Here is a 19,293-nt window from a genome sequence, read left to right as displayed (position 1 = left end):
GTATAATCACACATATTAATATAACTAAATATGGAAAAATAAATAATTACTTATTTTATTGATGTTTTTTTTATTTATTACCATTTGTAGCAATACTATGTTAAATTCGCAAAATATATTAAGAGTGAGTTAAGTATGTGATATATATGTATTGTAATTATTTTTTAAAATATATTATGTTTGTTTGATAACAAGTTGACATACTGTATTATAAGTGTATTAAAATGTGTGATAAATGTATTATCCATCAATAAAACTTGTATTATATGTGAATAATAAACTTTTTTTTTTTGTAATATGAATTTAAAGTATATTATAAATGTATTAAAAGTGATAAAGTGAAAAAAAATGTTATTGCTATAAATAGTAAATATTTTTTATTTATAGTATACTTATGTAAGTGTTCCAATAAATATTATATTATTAATATTAAGTAGGGTTATATATGAGTCATTTGTATATAAATAGGGGTGTATATGAGTCACTTTCATAACGAGGGGTATATCAGCTTTAAATAACAAAGTTAAGGTATATATATATCAATTCTAAATGACAAAATTGAGGAAATATCAGACTCTTCCCTGGTATATTTTTGATAGTATGGTGAAAAATAAAATGTACAATTTAGTCAGCTCATTATGTTAGAAAAAAAAACAATCTCACATGTAGGAATAGCAAAGTTTTCTTTTCTTTTTTACTAAAATAAAATGCATATTGGTTACATGGGATGAAAGGTTGATTTACTAAACAAAAAATTATAAATTATCACCTATAAGTAGTGCATCTCATGCAATTGACTTGCATATTTATAGATAGAAAGATTACATACAAATTTTATTTTATTTTTTAAAATAAAAATCAGAATCCATCTTTTTAATTTTTTCTGTAAAAAATAATCTGTATTTTCTTAAGTAAAATTTAATTAATAATGGTTGCAACTTTGAGGAATATAGCTTTGAAACAAACTTTTTTTAATATCTGGTTATGGGTGTTGTTAAGTCAGTTTTGGTGGATTAATAAAGGCTTAAGTCATTCATGGCTTTTTAAAGTTGTCCGTATATTTTATTTTAAACATCTTCACTAAAATTATTACCTATTGAATACTTAGACTGTTAAAAAATGTACCTTTCAAACACAAAATGCTTATATGACAAAAGAAATGGTTTTCACTTCCTTTAGACACTTAAAAAACTTTTTTTAATATAATTTTTTTAAAAAAAAAAAGAACTTCCACTTTTTTTTTAATTGACACTTGACATTTAAAAATAAATCAAAATATTTTTTAATATTTTTAAAAATAATTATTTTTAAAGGTGAACCAGTTCTTTCAGGCTATTATGAATCCCTCATTAGTTTAGTTCATTCTTATCGAACTCAGACTATATATTTAGACTTTGTTGATATTTAGTTTTCGGGGTTGCACCCCTTTTTCTAAGACTTGTTGGTTAACAGAGTTTTGATACAACAACTTTCAGTTCTAGAAATTGAATTTCCGCAATAGTTGTTGTTAGACCTTCAGAGTTTATGAGAACTCTGTATTTATTTAGTCATTTAAATCTGTTGTCATATCTTTAAATGACTTAGTTGTTAAAATTGTTTTATCGGATTGTGATAGTGATTCTCACACCGAAGAATTAGTGTGAATGTCAATTATAACGGTCTGAATTGTGACAAATTGTGATGAAGAATTTTATAAAAAGAGGAACAAAATGTTACTCGATAGTGCGTAAAAATGATCGAATTTATATGTAGTAAATATTTAATATTAATTTTATATTTCATAGATATCCTTAAATATCAAATGCTGAACTCAAATGTGTAGTAGTTCTTATTAAATAAAAAATCTCCATTTGAAAATTCGATCTTAAAATATAGAGTAGTGACTAAATAAATAGAATGGTCTTTACAAAATATTGAAATAATACACTTAAAATAGTTATTGTTGTAATTAAATATTGGGTCCATGCTCAATCTTGTTAAATTTAGCATCTTGTTGCTTATTGTTAAATTAGTTTTTATTTTTCCTTTTAAAATAGCTATCATGTTTATTTTTTTAATTAAAATTATGTATGTTCTTATTTTTATTTTCATTTAAATTTATGCAACACAATTAAAATTTTGAGAGTCAATCAATTTTTTTTATAAAAAATTTATGATGAGAATGTAATGTTGACCTTTTAAACTACGGAAAAACAAAAGAAAAGAAATACTTTTTAAAATCATATTAAATTGAATAAATATATCCTCTATTAATAGTGTGGTCCAATAATATCTATATCGTCAATATTTTATTACACAAATGACTTACTGTTACTTTTGATTAAAAAATGCTCTTTTCTTAATAAACATACCGTTTCGTTTATTTTCAATCTCCATTTTTTTCCAAAGAAAAATATTGCATCTCATTATAAATTTTCATATGTATAATATCATAGAATCTATCATTAATTTTAAATTCTTAATATTTTTTAATTGAAGGAGGATTATTATTTCGTAATATGAGCATTGATTTTAAAGTTAATATACAATAAACATAACGCCACAAAATATGAAAAATTATTACATTGATTCAAGCTAAAAAATATCTTTGAAGTTTACTTATAGTTGACCCTTTTATCATATTTTAACCCTAAAATTAAGAAATATATAAACAAATATTTATCCTACGTCAATTTCAAATAAGTTTTAAAAGTTTGCTACGGGCAGAGATAAATTTGGCTAGATAGATAATAATTAAAAAATAAAGGATAATTTTTACCCTTTTTCGTTTCAACTTAATTTTAAATATATCATTTTTTTGGAGTGCTTAGTTTTATTTCAACTTTTGTTAGGTAAATCTTTATGATATTATTAATGCGTGTTACACATAACGGAAGATATCATTCGATTTTTTCGTTTGAAAATAAATGATAAAAAGACGGAAAAAATTGATTTTATCGTAAAATTAAGTTTAGAACAATATAACTATTATAAAGAGAAAAGAAGATAAGATATGTAGATGAATGAGATAATTTCTACTCAAGTGTATCTTATAACGGTCAATGATATCTCTATATTATAGATTGAGAAACGACTCTAAATGTCATCATGTTGAATATCAAATTAGTAGATACAATATTATCCGAAAAAAATTTATATCATCTAGAGAATTCATATACATGAATCGATGAACGTTCATGAATAAACTTAAATAGAGAATCCACTTAGTTTAATGAATTTATAACATTTCTTTTTAATTTTTTTCTTATTTTCTATATTATGCAAGAAGAATTGGAAAAATGCTATAGTCAAACCATTTTAATATTTTTTAGCATGGATCATCGATCCATCTTTTCAATATTATTTTATTTTCAAACCATTTTAATATTTTCTATATTTAAATATTTTTCAAAAAATATAACACTGCGATCTAGAGAGGGGATAGGTTCACATGAACTCATGAAACCCCCTCTAGATATGCCCGTAGCTAATGGGTTCAACCCCCTCTAGATACGCCCCTTGCTAATGGGTTCCCGCCTATTTAGCCCCCGTCCGTGACTTTCAAACTCATCACCAAAGCCTAGTTGATGTATATTGTATAGTATTCTTCTATATATATAACACCATCATCAAGCTCTTTTTTATAATTTCATTAATTTCTCCATATACAATTAAGGAACCCCACCAATGGCCATTTGGATTTCAAGATCAAGAAGAATCTTTAACCATTTTGTTCAAAGGGATTGTCCCTTATCTCTTCTTCACCCTAGAGGTTCAAGGCCATTTTCCTACTTTGAGTCCAAGCAACAAGAGCCACAATGCTATCATGAGGAGGAGGACTATCATGTTGATATTAAACATGATGAGAACCAAGTAGTGTTTTAATTTATCAACTTTTTTTTTAGTTATATATACTATCTCCAATTGTATAAAATGTTGATTAATTAGTTCTTCAATTTATAATTATTATGTTACAACATTTCTTTTCTTCATTATTTACATAATGGAAAAGGGTCAAAATTGATCCTGGACTATGCGAAATAGATCACTTATACTCTTCATTACATTTTGGGATAAAAAATGCCCTGCCGTTATTCTAAGGTTAATCCCCAAGTTTTCGTGACATGGCAAGACAATGTGGGACTAATTCTTCCACCTAAGCGTTGCCAACTAGGATTCACTACAAAAGAATTAGACCATTAGCGGGGACAACAATCGCCACAAAATCCCAGAAAATCATTTTAATGAAATGTATAGATAATACTATCTCTTCTTAACAGGCCATGGATTTCCCAGGAGGAAAGATTCCATTTGTTTCACAAATGAAATTCATTTCAGAGTCATCAGAAACAAGGTTAGCTTGTTATAGAGTCCTTGACAATAATGGCTCTACAATTTCAGGCAGTGTATTTGAACAGGTAATTAATTTCAATTCAGGAAAAAAATTTACTCCTACATTGTGTTTATACTAAACCAATAACGAGTTCGTTTTGGTAGGATGAAAGTTATTTAGTAAGTAATTCATTAAATCTGACCTCCTGCCTGACAAGTTTAAAACCACAAGATTTCAACCACGCGTCTGCATGACATGTGGTTTGGTGTTTTGTTAGGTGAAGAAAGGTTTGGCAGTGAAGATATATAGAAATATGGTGACCCTTCAAATAATGGACAATGTTTTTGATAAAGCACAAAAACAAGGGAGGTTATCCTTGTATATGGCCACTGTTGGAGAAGAAGTCATTAACATAGCTTCTGTTGCTGCTCTCACCACACATGATATCGTCTTACCTCAGGTCATTGTTCTATCACAAACTCATAATACTAATAAAATGTTGTGTTGATTTTTCAGATGGTCACTTAGTTAATAGTTATTATCTCAGTAATTCACTTTCAAGTGTCGAGGCACTTGCATTCGAAGAAACGCTAAAATGTAAGCATTTTTTTATGATCGTAGTATAGGGAGCCCGGTGTTCTGTTATGGCGTGGCTTCACCCTGAAAGAATTTACCAATCAATTGCTTGGAAAGAAGGATGATAACGGAAAAGGAAGGCAAATGCCAATACATTATGGTTCTAACAAGCTCAATTATTTCACCGTCTCTTCAACTCTCGCGTAAGAATCTTTTTTCCAAGCACAAGATTGATTCAGATCACACACACGGAGGCTGGCAAATGACAATACATTATAGTTCTAACAAGCTCAAATCTCGCGCTCACACATTAACTAACTACCCCTTACTTATATTGTTCGTTTCCAAAGCACGCAGCTTCCACAGGCAGCAGGCGTGGCTTATGCGCTGAAAATGGATAGAAAGGAAGCTTGTGTAGTCACTTATTTTGGTGATGGTACTAGTAGTGAGGTAAGTACTTATGTTTATGCCCTCTATATATCGCTTTTAATGAGTTTTTATGTTGAATTATTTTCAAGGAGATTTCCATGCTGCTTTGAATTTTGCTGCAGTTCTTGAAACTCCTGTTATATTTCTATGCCGCAACAATGGATGGGCCGTTAGCACCCCTGTCAACGAACAATTCCGAAGTATTACCCCTAAACTCAATTAAATCTGTTATAATGGTGTGAATCTGTATGGTGAAAAAATTGTTTTACAAACTGTGTTATCATAACCACAAATTACTGATTGTAATAAATTGTTCAGAAACACGAAGTAACTGAAATTTATAGAACCAGTAAGCGAGATGAACAGAAATTTATTTCACAAAATACTCAAATCTGTAAAAATGTACCAGAATCTGAAATAACCTTTTAATTTGGAAGAAGATCAAGTCCACTGAACTCTCAGTGTCCCCTTAAGCAAATTATTCTCCTCTAGTTACCGAGGTTTGATTTGGAATATAACCTCCCAGGGTAAAATGATCTTAATCACCAGAGTGTAGATACCAAAAACTCTACTGTCAGCGAATCAATCCACAGCAGGAAAGTACACGAAGAAAAATGTGTTTGAAGAAGAAGAGGAAGATTCGTTAAGAAATATTCGAAAGAATGAGTGGTATTTATAGGCAAGAAGAATATGTTCTGAAAGGTTGCAACCCTTTCAGAATTCACACGACCATTAATGAAAGGTTGCAACCCTTTCAAATAGTATGGACTGTTGCAACCTTTCAGAACAGTCATGGCGGTTGAAAACATTTGGATTAATTAAAAACTTCTATTATCAACTAATTAATTGAAAATATTTTTGGCCATTTAATTAATTAAGTAGATAAATAAAACAAACTTTGTCCAAAAAATAATTTCTTGATCATTTGCCCTCTTTCCAACTCTTTTAACAATTAATAGGAGTGTTTATGTATTTAAACTCTCCTATTTTTCTTTCCATTGGATGGACTTTTCAAGTTCCCAACTCTTCAAATTTCTCTCCTTCGCTCTATTTCCCATCAATTCTTGCTAAATACCGAACAAAAATAATGCATCCAAAAGTCATTTTAGACAAATATAATCTAAAAATGACTTGCAATCATATCAAACACAGTATAACTTAAAGCTACATTACTACTAAATATTTTCCAATGGTAGGTGATGGAATCGCGATTAAAGGGCAAGCCTATGGAGTTCAAAGTATTCGCGTGGATGGCACTGATGCCCTTGCAGTTTATAGCGCTACTCGTGCAGCTCGCGAAATGGCAATAAAGGAACAAAAACCAATAATAGTAGAGGTGTGAAATTCAGCAATTCGTATTATTCTGTTTCATACTTTTAAATCTTCCATTTTGTAACACTTACTAGGCCATAGCTTAATCGAGTAAGCGACCATGCATCGTCTCATGATGCAACTCAGTATCGATCCAATGAGGAAAGCGAGTACTGGAGAAGACGATGCCCAGTCGCCAGATTCAGAAAATAAATACAGAAAAACGGTTGGTGGAGTGATCAAGAGGAAATGGGATTCCGGGGAAATACCAAAGAGCAGGTTCAAGATTCAAAATTCCTAAAAAGTATTCGATTTGATTTGATTTGATTTTCTTTCATTTCTACTATTTGTTGATTGTTTTGAAAATTTAATGTAGGTGTTGCAAGCACTTGAAAGAGCAGAGGAAACAGAGAAACCTCCTTTGGCAGATTTGTTTACCGATGTTTATGATCAAATTCCATCAAATCTTCAAGAACAAGAGAGGTTTATTAGAGACGCGATAAACAAACGACCAAATGAGTATTCTACTAATATACCTCTATAGGCAACATTTTCAATTTGAAATTGGCACCTCTGAATTCAAGTAATGTCCTCTATGTAATACGAATATACGATGAGTTGTGGTTGAGCGCGTTTGTATCTTATACAGAAAGTAGTCTGAAATTGCACGAAGCATCCGAGATGAATAAAGTTTGAACTCTTGTTTATCTTCTTTGCAAATGTATGTTGTATGTTCATACCTTATATGTGTTTTCATGTCTTCATTTTTACTAAGCGAAAACAGATTGTATAAACAAAGCAATGACAAGTTGTTCCTTTCACCAAGCAATGACTTTTGTCATTCTTTAACGGAAGAAGAAGTTCTTTTGATATTAATAATATTTGAGAGAGTTCTTTTGAACTTTGGGATTTGTTCTTTGAGAATTTATTTTAAACCTTTACTAGTTTCAGAGTAATAATCTCTTCTTGTGATATTTTTGATTTCTTTTTGGTTTTCTTTAGAATATGGTTAGTTTATACATACTGATTATTTGTCTTTAGTTACTCATAAAGTGGTTAACATCTGAATCTATCATTTTGATTCGTTTTCTCAAGTAAAGACATTAGATTTCTTTCATAAATCTATACATATGAAAGAAATATATCGTTCTTATTGCAGAAAATGAATGAAAATGATAGATTCGAATCTTGAACACTTAATGAGTAACTAAACACAATAATTAATATGTATAATTAACTAATCACCTTCTGAAGAATATAAAAAAGAAATCAAAGCTATGACAAGAAGAAATTACTTTATATCTTAAAACTAAACTTTAAATCCCAATAATGAAAATGATAGATTCCGATCTCGTCCTTGAACTTCTTCAGTTCTTCAAAACTAAACTTTGGATCTCAATAATGAAAATGATAGATTCGATCTCGCCCTTGAACTTCTTCAGTTCTTCAAGACTAAACTTTTGATCTTAATAATCCTCCTCTTAAACTTCAACTTTGGCCACAAATAGTTGAACTTTGGACCCCCAATAGTTATATTTAGGACACCTATTTAAATAAGACATAATATATAAATATGTCTTTTAACTCAATCTCATTTTACATTTATGCCCTCCAACTTTGACTGTATACAAATAGACACTTAAAATTCTATAAAGTTGAACAAATAGACACACGAGTCCTACGAGTCACATACACGTAGGACACAAATTTCTATGTAGGATGCCATGTAGGGCGTTTGTGTCTATTTGTTAAATTTTATACAAGTTTAAATGTTTACTCGTGCATAACCAAAATTGAAAGACATAAATATAAAATGAGGCCAAATTAAAGAATATATTTATGTATTATGTCTTTAAATAATGGCCTAGTTTAGCAGATATAAGAGTAGACAATACAATCGTTGGTATGTTACGAGGAGAAATGATTAAAGTCCATTGCAATTCAAAAAGTTGTAACTGAAATTATATGAAGAAATTGTCAACTCAGAGCATTTGTGATTTAACTTTTAGCTTTCGACATGATATTTTTATGACCACAAGATTATTTAACAGGTTAGGTAATGGACCACATCGTGTAATCTACTATATATATATATATATATATATATATTTCATTTTCCTTCATACCAAACACACAAAATGTTTATCTATTATTAGTACACTTTCATGTATACAAAGTGTCTGAGACAATATATCTAACTAAATTTAACTTCATGGTGTTAATAAAAGCTATGGTCAAAAGGAAAATGAAGAAATCTTACCCCAGAACACGAACCAGGTTCGTGTAAGTTGCTTTTAAGTAAAGACAGAGTAAAGACACAAACACTTATTGAATTAAAAACCTTCCTCACTCAAGGAAGGAAAAACCTTGTTTTATTAATTCAACTATAAGATTTTGTGATTACAACTCAATAATCAAAAGTCTTATCTCTACTACTCCCTCGATTGACTCCAACCGATCTCTCCAAAAGGCCAAACCCACCTTTTTTTACAACTCTTACTAACACCAAACCCTACAAAGAGCCAAACTCACCCTTTGTACAATAAACTGTAAACTACAATTAAGAACAAAAACAAGACCAATAGTTCTACACGATAAAACCTTCTTACTCAAGAATGTTTTAAAGGTAGTAATCCTATCAACCTTGAAGACTTCAATTTGATGAATAATTCTCCCTTGTTCTCTGCGTGAAGTCGTGGATATTTCCTCTGCCTCGTATGCTTCTTATAGAGTTTTTGCCTTGTACAATCCCTACTAATAAGGTAAGAAAGTTATATTTAAACAAGGATTCTTTTTTAAATTAGAATCCTTATTATACACAACTTCTTTCCTTAATAATATATTTAAGGTTTTCCATATTTGTATTGACTTGTACCTTTAATATATTATTTTGACTTTGACAAATAACTCTATTTTACTTGATCTTGGACTCTAGCTTGACTTCTTTCGCTGCGTACATTTTCTACTGTTCTTTGCGCTTTTTGTCTATCATCAAAATATGAATTATTGATTCTATCATATTCTATCATATTCCCCCTTTTTAATAAAGACAAACAAATCTTTTTGTGTGATGCATGCGCAAATACTCTTCCCCCTTTTGACAAATCAAAAAGAATCCAACAGCGGCTAAACAAATCCAATCAACATCCATAGCAACAATATAAGCCCAGCCAGTTGAGCATAATAAGTTTAAACAACTAAGAGAACCAGGTTCAAACAAGATGCTTTTTCAATGTGAAGGTTGACCAGGCTTAGTTGAAGCAGAAGCCAGCATATCCAGAACTCTGTCAACTCTTGCATTGTTAGCAAGTTGCTGCTGCACTAACTGATCCTTCAACCTATGAATTTCAGCATTTGAAGTGTCAAGTTCAGCACGTAACTTCTAGTTTTCTGACTCAAGAGTGACATACTTTTCATCAGCTACTTTAAGTTCCCTGAGTGACTGAGCAACATGACCAGATGTACGTGGAGACGCAATTACAACCTGCTCTGACTCCATGGGAATACCACAATCAGCAAGAATGGTTTGAGTGAACATATCTGCACGAGTTAAAATCCTGCCTTCTCCCAATGGTAACTCAAATGCATCAAACACTCTAGTTAACAAATTTCCAAAACCTTCAATTCTTTGTCATCCATCAAAACTACAAACTTCATGTTTTCTCATTCCCCAAGAATTTCCCCCTTTTTGATGATGACAAACTATGCATATGTCTATCCACATTATATAATTTCCCCCTTTTGGCATCATTGAAAATCAATAACCATAGAACTCGAATAACATTAAATGAATGCAATATCATTTTTAACTCATAGCCACTTGGGCAACACTTTCAAGTACACTTCTGCTAACAAAATGGTTAGTTAATCTGAGGATATTAGTCATCTTACACTCATACACAATTAAGATCTTCAATGAGAAACGAAATAAACAAATATGTACCAATTTATGACCTTAATCAAAAATATATAATATCATGAGTATGAGACAGACATAAGCACATCAAAGAGTCAAAAGAGTATAAAATTTGAGGATAAGGATTGGGACAAAGATTACTAAAGTGAGGAAGAAAGGGATGTTTACTGCCATTGATAATTTTTTTTCAGTATGCCCATTGTGCACCAGCTTCTTTATTCTGATCAGTTTTCCTAGAATGTGAAATTTCATCAAGAGAAGCATGAGATACATCATCACCCTTTTTTTTAACTCTACTCCGTAACATTTTCATTCCTCCATGATTTTCTTCCCTTTTTTTTTTGATAGCCTTTTTCTTGATGGCAACTTTGAAGGAGTACCAACTACCAGTAAGAGATTCATCACATTTTGGTGCACAAAGAGATGTGTTTATCAATAATGAAAGCAAGCAACAATTTATTTCTGTGAGAATTGTTCCCCCTGAGAGATAGACAAGTTATACACTTGGAATGGATGAAATATCAATTTGGAGTTTGTGAACCTGGTTCAGATGTGGATGGTAAAGCAAAGTTCCCCCTAAATTAAAGCATGAGTGACTTCAATACTGAGATTTTAATCATTAGGCAGTTTGGGATTGAACGATGCTTATTATCAAAGAGGGTTCTTGGTGATCTTTATGAAAGTTAAATTTTTGATGATCGACCAGGTTCATTAGTGCTTATGTTTGACCCAAACTCAGGAAATTAATGCATTTGAAAAAGGATGGTACATACCTGAGTATTACAGAGAAACTAGGTTCCCTTTTTTTTGTGTGTTTCTCCGGGATTTACTTAATGGTGTTAGCAAAGAGTAAAGATAACATCCACAAACTTTCTAAGCATTGTTTGAGATGTGACTTGAGTGTGTACCTGTTACAGTACGAGGTTGAGTTAGCAGATATTCATTGTATAATTACTTAAGCGTAAGATTATTCTTTTACTAGCCAATTATTAAAGGAAATCATGATAATGCATCAACTTGTTTCGATAACACCATGCTTTGACTGATTTTTCTCAAGTTCTTCATATTCAAGGCCTTGACAAGAATGTTGCATCATCATATTCTCCCAGATCAAATGAATCTCAAGCTGATTCACAGAGAACCAACCCTTGTCAATTTTTAATACCTTCCAATGAACAAAAGGACCATGTTCACACAACAAAGTTCCCCCAAAGGTGTGCCATACTCTTACTGTCTCGGTTGCTCTAATATTCCCCCAATCTCCAGAACCATAGATAAGTAGTAATTCATGTTGCAGGTGCATCAATGATTGTTAGCTGTGAACCAGGTTCATATGTAGTGTTTCCTAAATTTGCATCATCAAAGATGTTTGATATCATGTCACTTTCTTCAACTTTTTTTTCATTTTTCTCATCCTTTTCAAGGAATAAACTGCCTCCTTGAAAATCAAAGAGCGAGAGGAATTTTCTACCATTTTTAGCTCCATTTTGGAGCATGCACTATTCATGTACCAAGTTGGCCTTTTCCCTCTCACCTTCACCTGAAACACTAGTCAAAGATTAATCTTGGGAACCCAGATTAGCTTGGGCCCCTTTATGTGAGTAAAAGGATGAATAAGATTTCTTCTAGCCCATAACGGCAAATAAGAAAACCTTTTATTTGGAGCATTTTTATTTCGAACCAGGTTCTTAGCCGTATCAGTCTTTTCCTTTTTGGTGAACTTAACATTTTTCTGAAAAGCCTCAAATAAAGCTTAACATTGATTCTTTAAATGACCTGAGTTTCCACAATGAGTGCATAAACTTTTAGACATGTGAATAGTGTGTGACACAAGATTATTCTGTTTTTTAAAACCTATCCCACTTCGACTAGTGGTTTGCTTTTCTTGAACCTGAGTTAAAATTTCAGAAGACCTGGTCCATCTAAGATTTCTTTCCAGATCCAGTTTGGTATGATCAAGATTTTCTTGTAACAACCTATTCCTTTCTGTTAAAGCTTGATATTTTATGGTTAACAATTTTAGTTTTTCTTCTAGAGCTGATTGAAGTTCACTAGCAGAGTTTTTGCCCTTGTGACTTAACTCTGAGATTTTAATCTGTTCTTTTAATTTATTTTGAAGAAAGTGATTGTGTTTCTCAAGATTGTCATTGACTTCTCTTAAAGATGCATAGTTTTCCATCACTTGTTCTCTTTCAGAATTGACAGACTAATATGCATCTATAAGAGTACTCAATAAGGACTCTAGTTCCTTTTTAGAATATGATTCAATATTTACTTTGATGTGATGAAAACTTACCTTACTTTGATTGTCATCTTCTTCATCATCTTCAGAATCTGATCCAGCCATGAGTGCTAGTATGGTTTCTTGTGATCTGCAGATTTCCTTTTCTTCCTTGGTTTCCACTGCTACAAGGGCAAGAAAGTCATAATTATCTTCTTGTTCTAGTGCAAGAAGAGACTGATTTTCTGTCTCATCACCCTCAGACTCTTCATCAGATAAATTCCCCATTGCTGCAAAGGCCTTCTTCATTGACATATCTGCCTCTTGAGTTGTCATTCTTCTGTTTGAGGGGACAAACTTATCCTTTTTGATGTCTTTCCCCTTCTCAAAGTTTACCTTTTTCTGCTCTAAGGCCCAAAGTGGACAGAATTTGATGAAGTGATCTGGGCTTCCACACTTGTGACAAACCTGGTCTTTAGTGTTTTCAGATGGTTTTTGAAAAGCTTTCTTTTGAAAGGTCTGCCCTCTCTTTAGCATTCTAGTGAACCTTTTGGTTATGAGGGCAATATTTTCATCTTCAAAATCATCTGATGCGGTAGCCTTTAGAACCAGGTTCCTTTCCTTTCTTTTTCCTCCAATTTCTTTTTCTTGATTTTTCTTAAGTTCGTATGTGATGAGATTACCAATTAACTCATCCATTCCCAGTGAGTCTAGGTCGCGGGCTTCAGTGATAGCCTCGACTTTGCTTTCCCAAGTTTCAGGAAGGACACTCAAGAGTTTCCTTACTGCCTTTCCGTTAGGCACTATTTCTCCTAAAGAATACATCTCATTAATGATGGAGGTGAACCTGGTGTGCATGTCTTGAATAGTCTCCCCTTCTGCCATCCTGAACAGCTCATATTGCCTGTTCAAGTTATCAATTTTAGACTTCTTGACTTGCGTTGTTCCCTCATGAGCTGTTTGCAGTGTTTTTCATATGGCTTTGGCATCTTGACATGACGAGATTCGATTGTATTCGTCTGGTCCTATGCCACATATCAGAATTTTCTTGGCTTTGGCATTGTTTTGAATTGCAAGCTTGTCTTCAACATTCCATTATTTTCTTTCCTTTGGGATTTTGGTGATTCCATCAGTTGCGGTTTTCATAGGTATGGTTGGGCCATTTAGAATTACTCCCCATAGATCAGGATTTTCGCCAATAAGATGGTCCATCATACGATTTTTTGACCATCCATAATATTTGCCATTGAACAGTGGTGGTCGTGTTTGTGAAGCTCCTTCTTGTGGGGTAGGTGGTGCTGCCATTGAGTCTTTTCAAGGTGTGAATCTTTTAACGAAAAGACTTGCTCTGATACCAATTGAAGAAACCTTACCCCAGAACACGAACCAGGTTCGTGTAAGTTGCTTTTAAGTAAAGACAGAGTAAAGACACAAACACTTATTGAATTAAAAACCTTCCTCACTCAAGGAAGGAAAAACCTTGTTTTATTAATTCAACTATAAGATTTTGTGATTACAACTCAATAATCAAAAGTCTTATCTCTACTACTCCCTCGATTGACTCCAATCGATCTCTCCAAAAGGCCAAACCCACCTTTTGTTACAACTCTTACTAGCACCAAACCCTACAAAGAGCCAAACCCACCCTTTGTACAATAAACTGTAAACTACAATTAAGAACAAAAATAAGACAAATAGTTCTACACGATAAAACATTCTTACTCAAGAATGTTTTAAAGATAGTAATCCTATCAACCTTGAAGACTTCAATTTGATGAATAATTCTCCCTTGTTCTCTGCGTGAAGTCGTGGATATTTCCTCTGCCTCGTATGCTTCTTATAGAGTTTTTGCCTTGTACAATCCCTACTAATAAGGTAAGAAAGTTATATTTAAACAAGGATTCTTTTTTAAATTAGAATCCTTATAATACACAACTTCCTTCCTTAATAATATATTTAAGGTTTTCCTTATTTGTATTGACTTGTACCTTTAATATATTATTTTGACTTTGACAAATAACTCTATTTTACTTGATCTTGAACTCTAGCTTGACTTCTTTCGCTGCGTACATTTTCTACTGTTCTTTGCGCTTTTTATCTATCATCAAAACATAAATTATTAATTCTATCATATTCTATCAGAAAACATTTTGAAATTGAATTGGTGGGGTGTGCCAGGCCTAGGCTTTAGTGCAACGCCCAGGCGACGCATGAAAATCCAAGTAGCAAGCTACTTTAATGAACTTTCCCCCTTTAAAAAATTGAGTTAATATCGTGTGAGTCAATGACTCACATATCAGATATTAAACTGATAAGAACAGATACTACACTTGATCTTAGCCAAAAGGCCGAGAAAGGTATACTTTAATTAGCTCACAGACTTCGTATTTTACCCTCGCTCTCAATTCTCTTCCTCTTGTATTCCATCGATATGGGACTGATGAATTCATAATGATACCTAAAATTTTATATTAGTGTGATAAAGACAATAGGTGGGGAAAAAATAGTAATGATTTAATCGATGCTTAAGTTAACACTATAAGTAATATCGAAAGTTTAAAATATAATATGTGTGAGTTCAATTCTCGATGTTATCTCGATGTTATATTCAACCTCCTCCACTTTAAGAGGTCAGTTATATAAAAACTCATCCAACAAAAGGTTTCATCAATATCTTAAATAGAAAATTAGCTATTCATTAAAGTATGTGAAAAAAAAAACATGTTTAAAGACTATTTATAATGTAGGAAATGTTTTAATTCAATCCAAGATCGAATTGGAAAAATTTCAGCCCACATCTCAATTTCATATCTTACTCGTCTCGAAATAATTGTCATTTAAATTTATTACGTGATAGTTAATAAAAATAGTTGACTAAGTTATTTCTATTTATTAAATATTTATAGATGATTGAGATTAAACAAAATATCTTTACAAAAGAGTATAATTGGAAAAAAAAAATACAATTTTTGTCATTAATTTCTAGTATAACACTAATTTTGAGATTAAAAAATTTTGCAATTTTTTTTTCCGCTGAAATTGCTAAAATGAAGATATGACTAATATACTTCCGAACTATTACGTATATAACCTCACTGTCATAGTTTTTGGGTCATCTACATCACTAAGCTAAATGGAACAACACATGACTCCATCAAAACGATTTACCAAAAAAATTTTTTTTTTTAAAGAATCATCGTCCATTCTTTCTCTTACCATGCCCATTATTGAAGAAATTTCATTTCTTAAGGTAAAATTTATAAATTTGGAAAGCAAATTTTGACTACGAAAGTTATAATATTTAAATTTCACTCATTAGTGTGACTAAACTTACAAAAATTCATGCCGACTTAAATAGGGATCCCTAAATTAATAGATTATATATTCACTTACAGAAATCCGTAGAATCAAGATCACAAAATGAATACCGAATATCGAGTCAAGATACCAAGCACAAGAAAATAATTTTTTTTTGGGACAACCAAAAACAGAAAATGTCTTGTTTTCATCCTACCAAACCCACTCCTTTTGGGCCCATTTCTATTTGGGCCTGTCTTTCTGCATTTTGTCTCTTAGTGGACTTATAATAAATCCCATAAAGCAGTAGTTGGGCTAGCCCAAGTGCAGTTCCCATAGAATTTGGTACCTAAACCAAAAAAAAAAAATTAAAATATTTTTCCTTGTTCTAATTCATTTTAGCTTTCAGATTTAATTAAATTAACACACAATTTTTTTTATCACATAAATTGAAACGAATGAAACACTTACGAGAATGAAGGCGTCGAGACGAATGAGGGCATAAGCAGTCCAACTAACACCATTCAAAAAAGAGAAAAGGGAAAGGAAGAAGGGCATGAACTCTACACTTTTGCTTGTAATCACCAATTTCTGAAATAATTAACATGACTAAAGTTAGAGTTGTAATACGAATTCGATAAAATTCAGTAATTTTATTTTCAAACTTGGATGCATGTTAGGATTTTCACTCAATATATTCAAATAATTTAACTAGAATTCAGTATAAATTACCTTTTCAAGAATCCAAAATTTAAACTCAATCCTCTTAGCTAACCATCTTTGCCCATAATATCATGCACTTAATATGGTCATAGAAATTTCACCACCGTGTTTAAAACTACAAGTTCTAAAGGCACTTTTAGAATATAGTGAAAAGTATATTTTCTTTTCTTAAATTTCATGCTTATTTGTTCACAAATTTAGGTATTAACAATGTATTCAGTATGATTTCATCAGTGACTCTAAAGAAGGTAGAGTATACACAATTCAATTCACAGATAATGAAAAGAAATCCTCAAATCTTATGTACTTTGAGTGGAAAAAGACGAAGCAGTTGCTCGTTATCTGGATCAACATCACCTCACCTCCGAATGAAAAGGACAAGGAGTTGTCGAATGAGATCCCACCACAATCATGTGAGGTATATATATATATATATATATATATATATATATATATAGGTTCTGATGCACTCTTAACTTAAGAAAAACATTTCAAAACAAATAAAATACAACGTGAAAGAAGCTACGATAAAAATACCAAGAAAATAGAAATATCGATAACAAAAATAGTAAGATAACCAAAGCAAAAGATCAATAATATGTGAGATAGATCGATCGAAACAAAAATCAAAACACTACAAAAATGGTGCAAATTTTCAACGAATATATCATAATAAACACGAAGCTGTCTATATTATATAAATTGAAACGGAGAAAAATAATAAAAGTAGGGATACTTACCATGATAGCCAAAGGAGAAGCATACATCAAAATGTTGCCCACAATACAAATGCTTCCCACAATAGTAGATCTTTTTTTGTGTGTTTGAACAAGAGTTAGAACAAATATAGCAAGTGAAACCAGGAAAATAATCTCACTAATAATAATGAGAAATATTTTTATCCTTTTTTTCTTTTCAGAGTACAACAAGAACAGCATAAGGTACACCACTTCAATGCCAAATCCTGTCCCATTTATTGTCACAACTAGGATACTATGTGGATGTACAAGTGGTATTCCATAAAGTACCCAAAGACCACAATTTACAAATGTAGCAAGATATGGAAATGGGGAAAATTGTTCTACTGATTTCTTCTTCCATATTCGATAAAATGTTGGCCTGTTCAAAAATTAAAAACTTATTTCAAATTTTAAAAAATAAAATTTAGATATTTGAAAACTGCGTAAAAAACCGTACACTATCATAGTTAAAATAAATATACAACACTAATTCAAAGTATTAACTCCTTAAATAATATGTGTCACATAATCTGAGATAAAAGAAATAATTAATTTATAAAGTTCATAACAAATTTTTAGATGGAAAGGTTGCATTGTATCTGGCTCAATTTTTCACTAAGTGATTCAAAATATATTTAAATAATATATATATAAAAAAAAATTTAAAAAATTCAACATCTACTACATATAGATAAATAAAATTTTTAATTATATATAAACAATATAACTTTTTGCAGAAGGAGATTCAAATGAACGGTCTTTACTAGATTTAGCACTAGCGTCTAATCTCATGATATAAAGATACAAAGATACATATATAGCTATAGCTAGTGAATTCACGTGAATCAGATTTATGAAAAATAAATATAATAGATAATAGATATTGTATTTTTAAAACTTCTTTATATGAAATATTCAAGCTCCAAAAGCTACATGAATTAAGCAAATATAAGATTTTTTTTTATATATATATATATTTATCATAAAGTTAATAATGAAAGAAAAACATATTGAAGCTTACAAAGGTGAAAGAAACAAGATGAGTGCAATGATGTTCCCTGAAAATTAACAAATTAAACTCAAGTTTACTATTATGATCTTAAAAAGAAAAATGAAGGAAGAATAAATTAAATTACACCAAATAATAATAAAAACTAACCAATAACACCAACAGCAAAACGAGCAATTTCTTTATTGAAAACCATGGTTGAGAATTATAAGCAAAAGAAAATTTTAAATTATGAATTTTGAAATAAAAAAAAAAGAGATATGGATAAATTTATAAAAGAAAATTAAAGGTTGGTTTTGGATTTTTCCAAAAACACACACAGAAAAAAAACTTAAATTTTAAGCAGCATGCAACAAGTAAATGTCCCTTGCATGACATGTAATGTTGTTGGGTCGGTGAAGAAAATGTAAGGATCGAAATAATTTGGATGTCATGCGAAAGCTAATAATTATAAATGTGAAGTGATAAATTATACGAAGATAGACAATTATAATAAAGAATCATGTTTTTTTTTCTCAATTTATATGGCATTTTTTGAATTTTGAGATTTAAACAGATTTATGTTTGATAGTAAATTTCTATACCTTTTAAATATTTTAATTGATCAATTATTGTGACTTGAAATACTATTTATACAGTTTATAAATATACAAATTTCATTTAAAATTTTAATAATTCTATGCATAAATCTTCAATTATATTTAAATGGCTTGACTAGCGAAAAAATGAAAAGTACCTATTTAATTAAAAGAGAGAAAA

The 19,293-nt window shown here is 30.9% G+C and overlaps 1 protein-coding gene, 1 non-coding gene and 1 pseudogene across 2 annotated transcripts; 1 reads left to right on the top strand and 2 right to left on the bottom strand.

Annotated features, from left to right (window-relative positions):
• Positions 1–4,223: 4,223 nt before the first annotated feature.
• On the top strand, positions 4,224–14,439 carry LOC138340516 (2-oxoisovalerate dehydrogenase subunit alpha 2, mitochondrial-like; annotated as a pseudogene).
• A 490-nt stretch (positions 14,440–14,929) lies between these two features.
• On the bottom strand, positions 14,930–15,126 carry LOC112940553 (U2 spliceosomal RNA). Its single transcript, XR_003244891.1, has one exon. It is a non-coding gene; the product is annotated as a U2 spliceosomal RNA (small nuclear RNA).
• Positions 15,127–16,104: 978 nt separating this feature from the next.
• LOC101263002 (bidirectional sugar transporter SWEET7) lies at positions 16,105–18,851 on the bottom strand. The gene is made up of 5 exons (XM_004252608.5): positions 18,685–18,851; positions 18,547–18,583; positions 17,526–17,904; positions 16,534–16,653; positions 16,105–16,411 (listed from the first exon to the last, which is right to left on the bottom strand). Exons 1-5 carry the CDS (start codon positions 18,728–18,730, stop codon positions 16,271–16,273), a joined length of 723 nt encoding a protein of 240 aa, XP_004252656.1. The 5' UTR covers positions 18,731–18,851; the 3' UTR covers positions 16,105–16,270.
• Positions 18,852–19,293: the final 442 nt, after the last annotated feature.

Source organism: Solanum lycopersicum, chromosome 12 (genome assembly GCF_036512215.1).
Source record: "Solanum lycopersicum chromosome 12, SLM_r2.1".
Taxonomy (NCBI): Eukaryota; Viridiplantae; Streptophyta; class Magnoliopsida; order Solanales; family Solanaceae; genus Solanum; species Solanum lycopersicum.
The sequence above is the reverse complement of the archived record's forward strand: the minus strand, read 5'-3'. Positions and strand labels throughout refer to the sequence as shown.

Bases quoted from the DNA above. Each gene is read 5' to 3' on its own strand.
- LOC101263002 (XM_004252608.5), bottom strand. From the start codon at position 18,730: ATGGTTTTCAATAAAGAAATTGCTCGTTTTGCTGTTGGTGTTATTG. The intron at 17,905-18,546 runs GTAAGCTTCAAT...ATTTTTGAACAG, and splicing joins ATCTTGTTTCTTTCACCTTT to GCCAACATTTTATCGAATAT. The intron at 16,412-16,533 runs GTAAGTGTTTCA...TTTTTGGTTTAG, and splicing joins GTCTCGACGCCTTCATTCTC to GTACCAAATTCTATGGGAAC.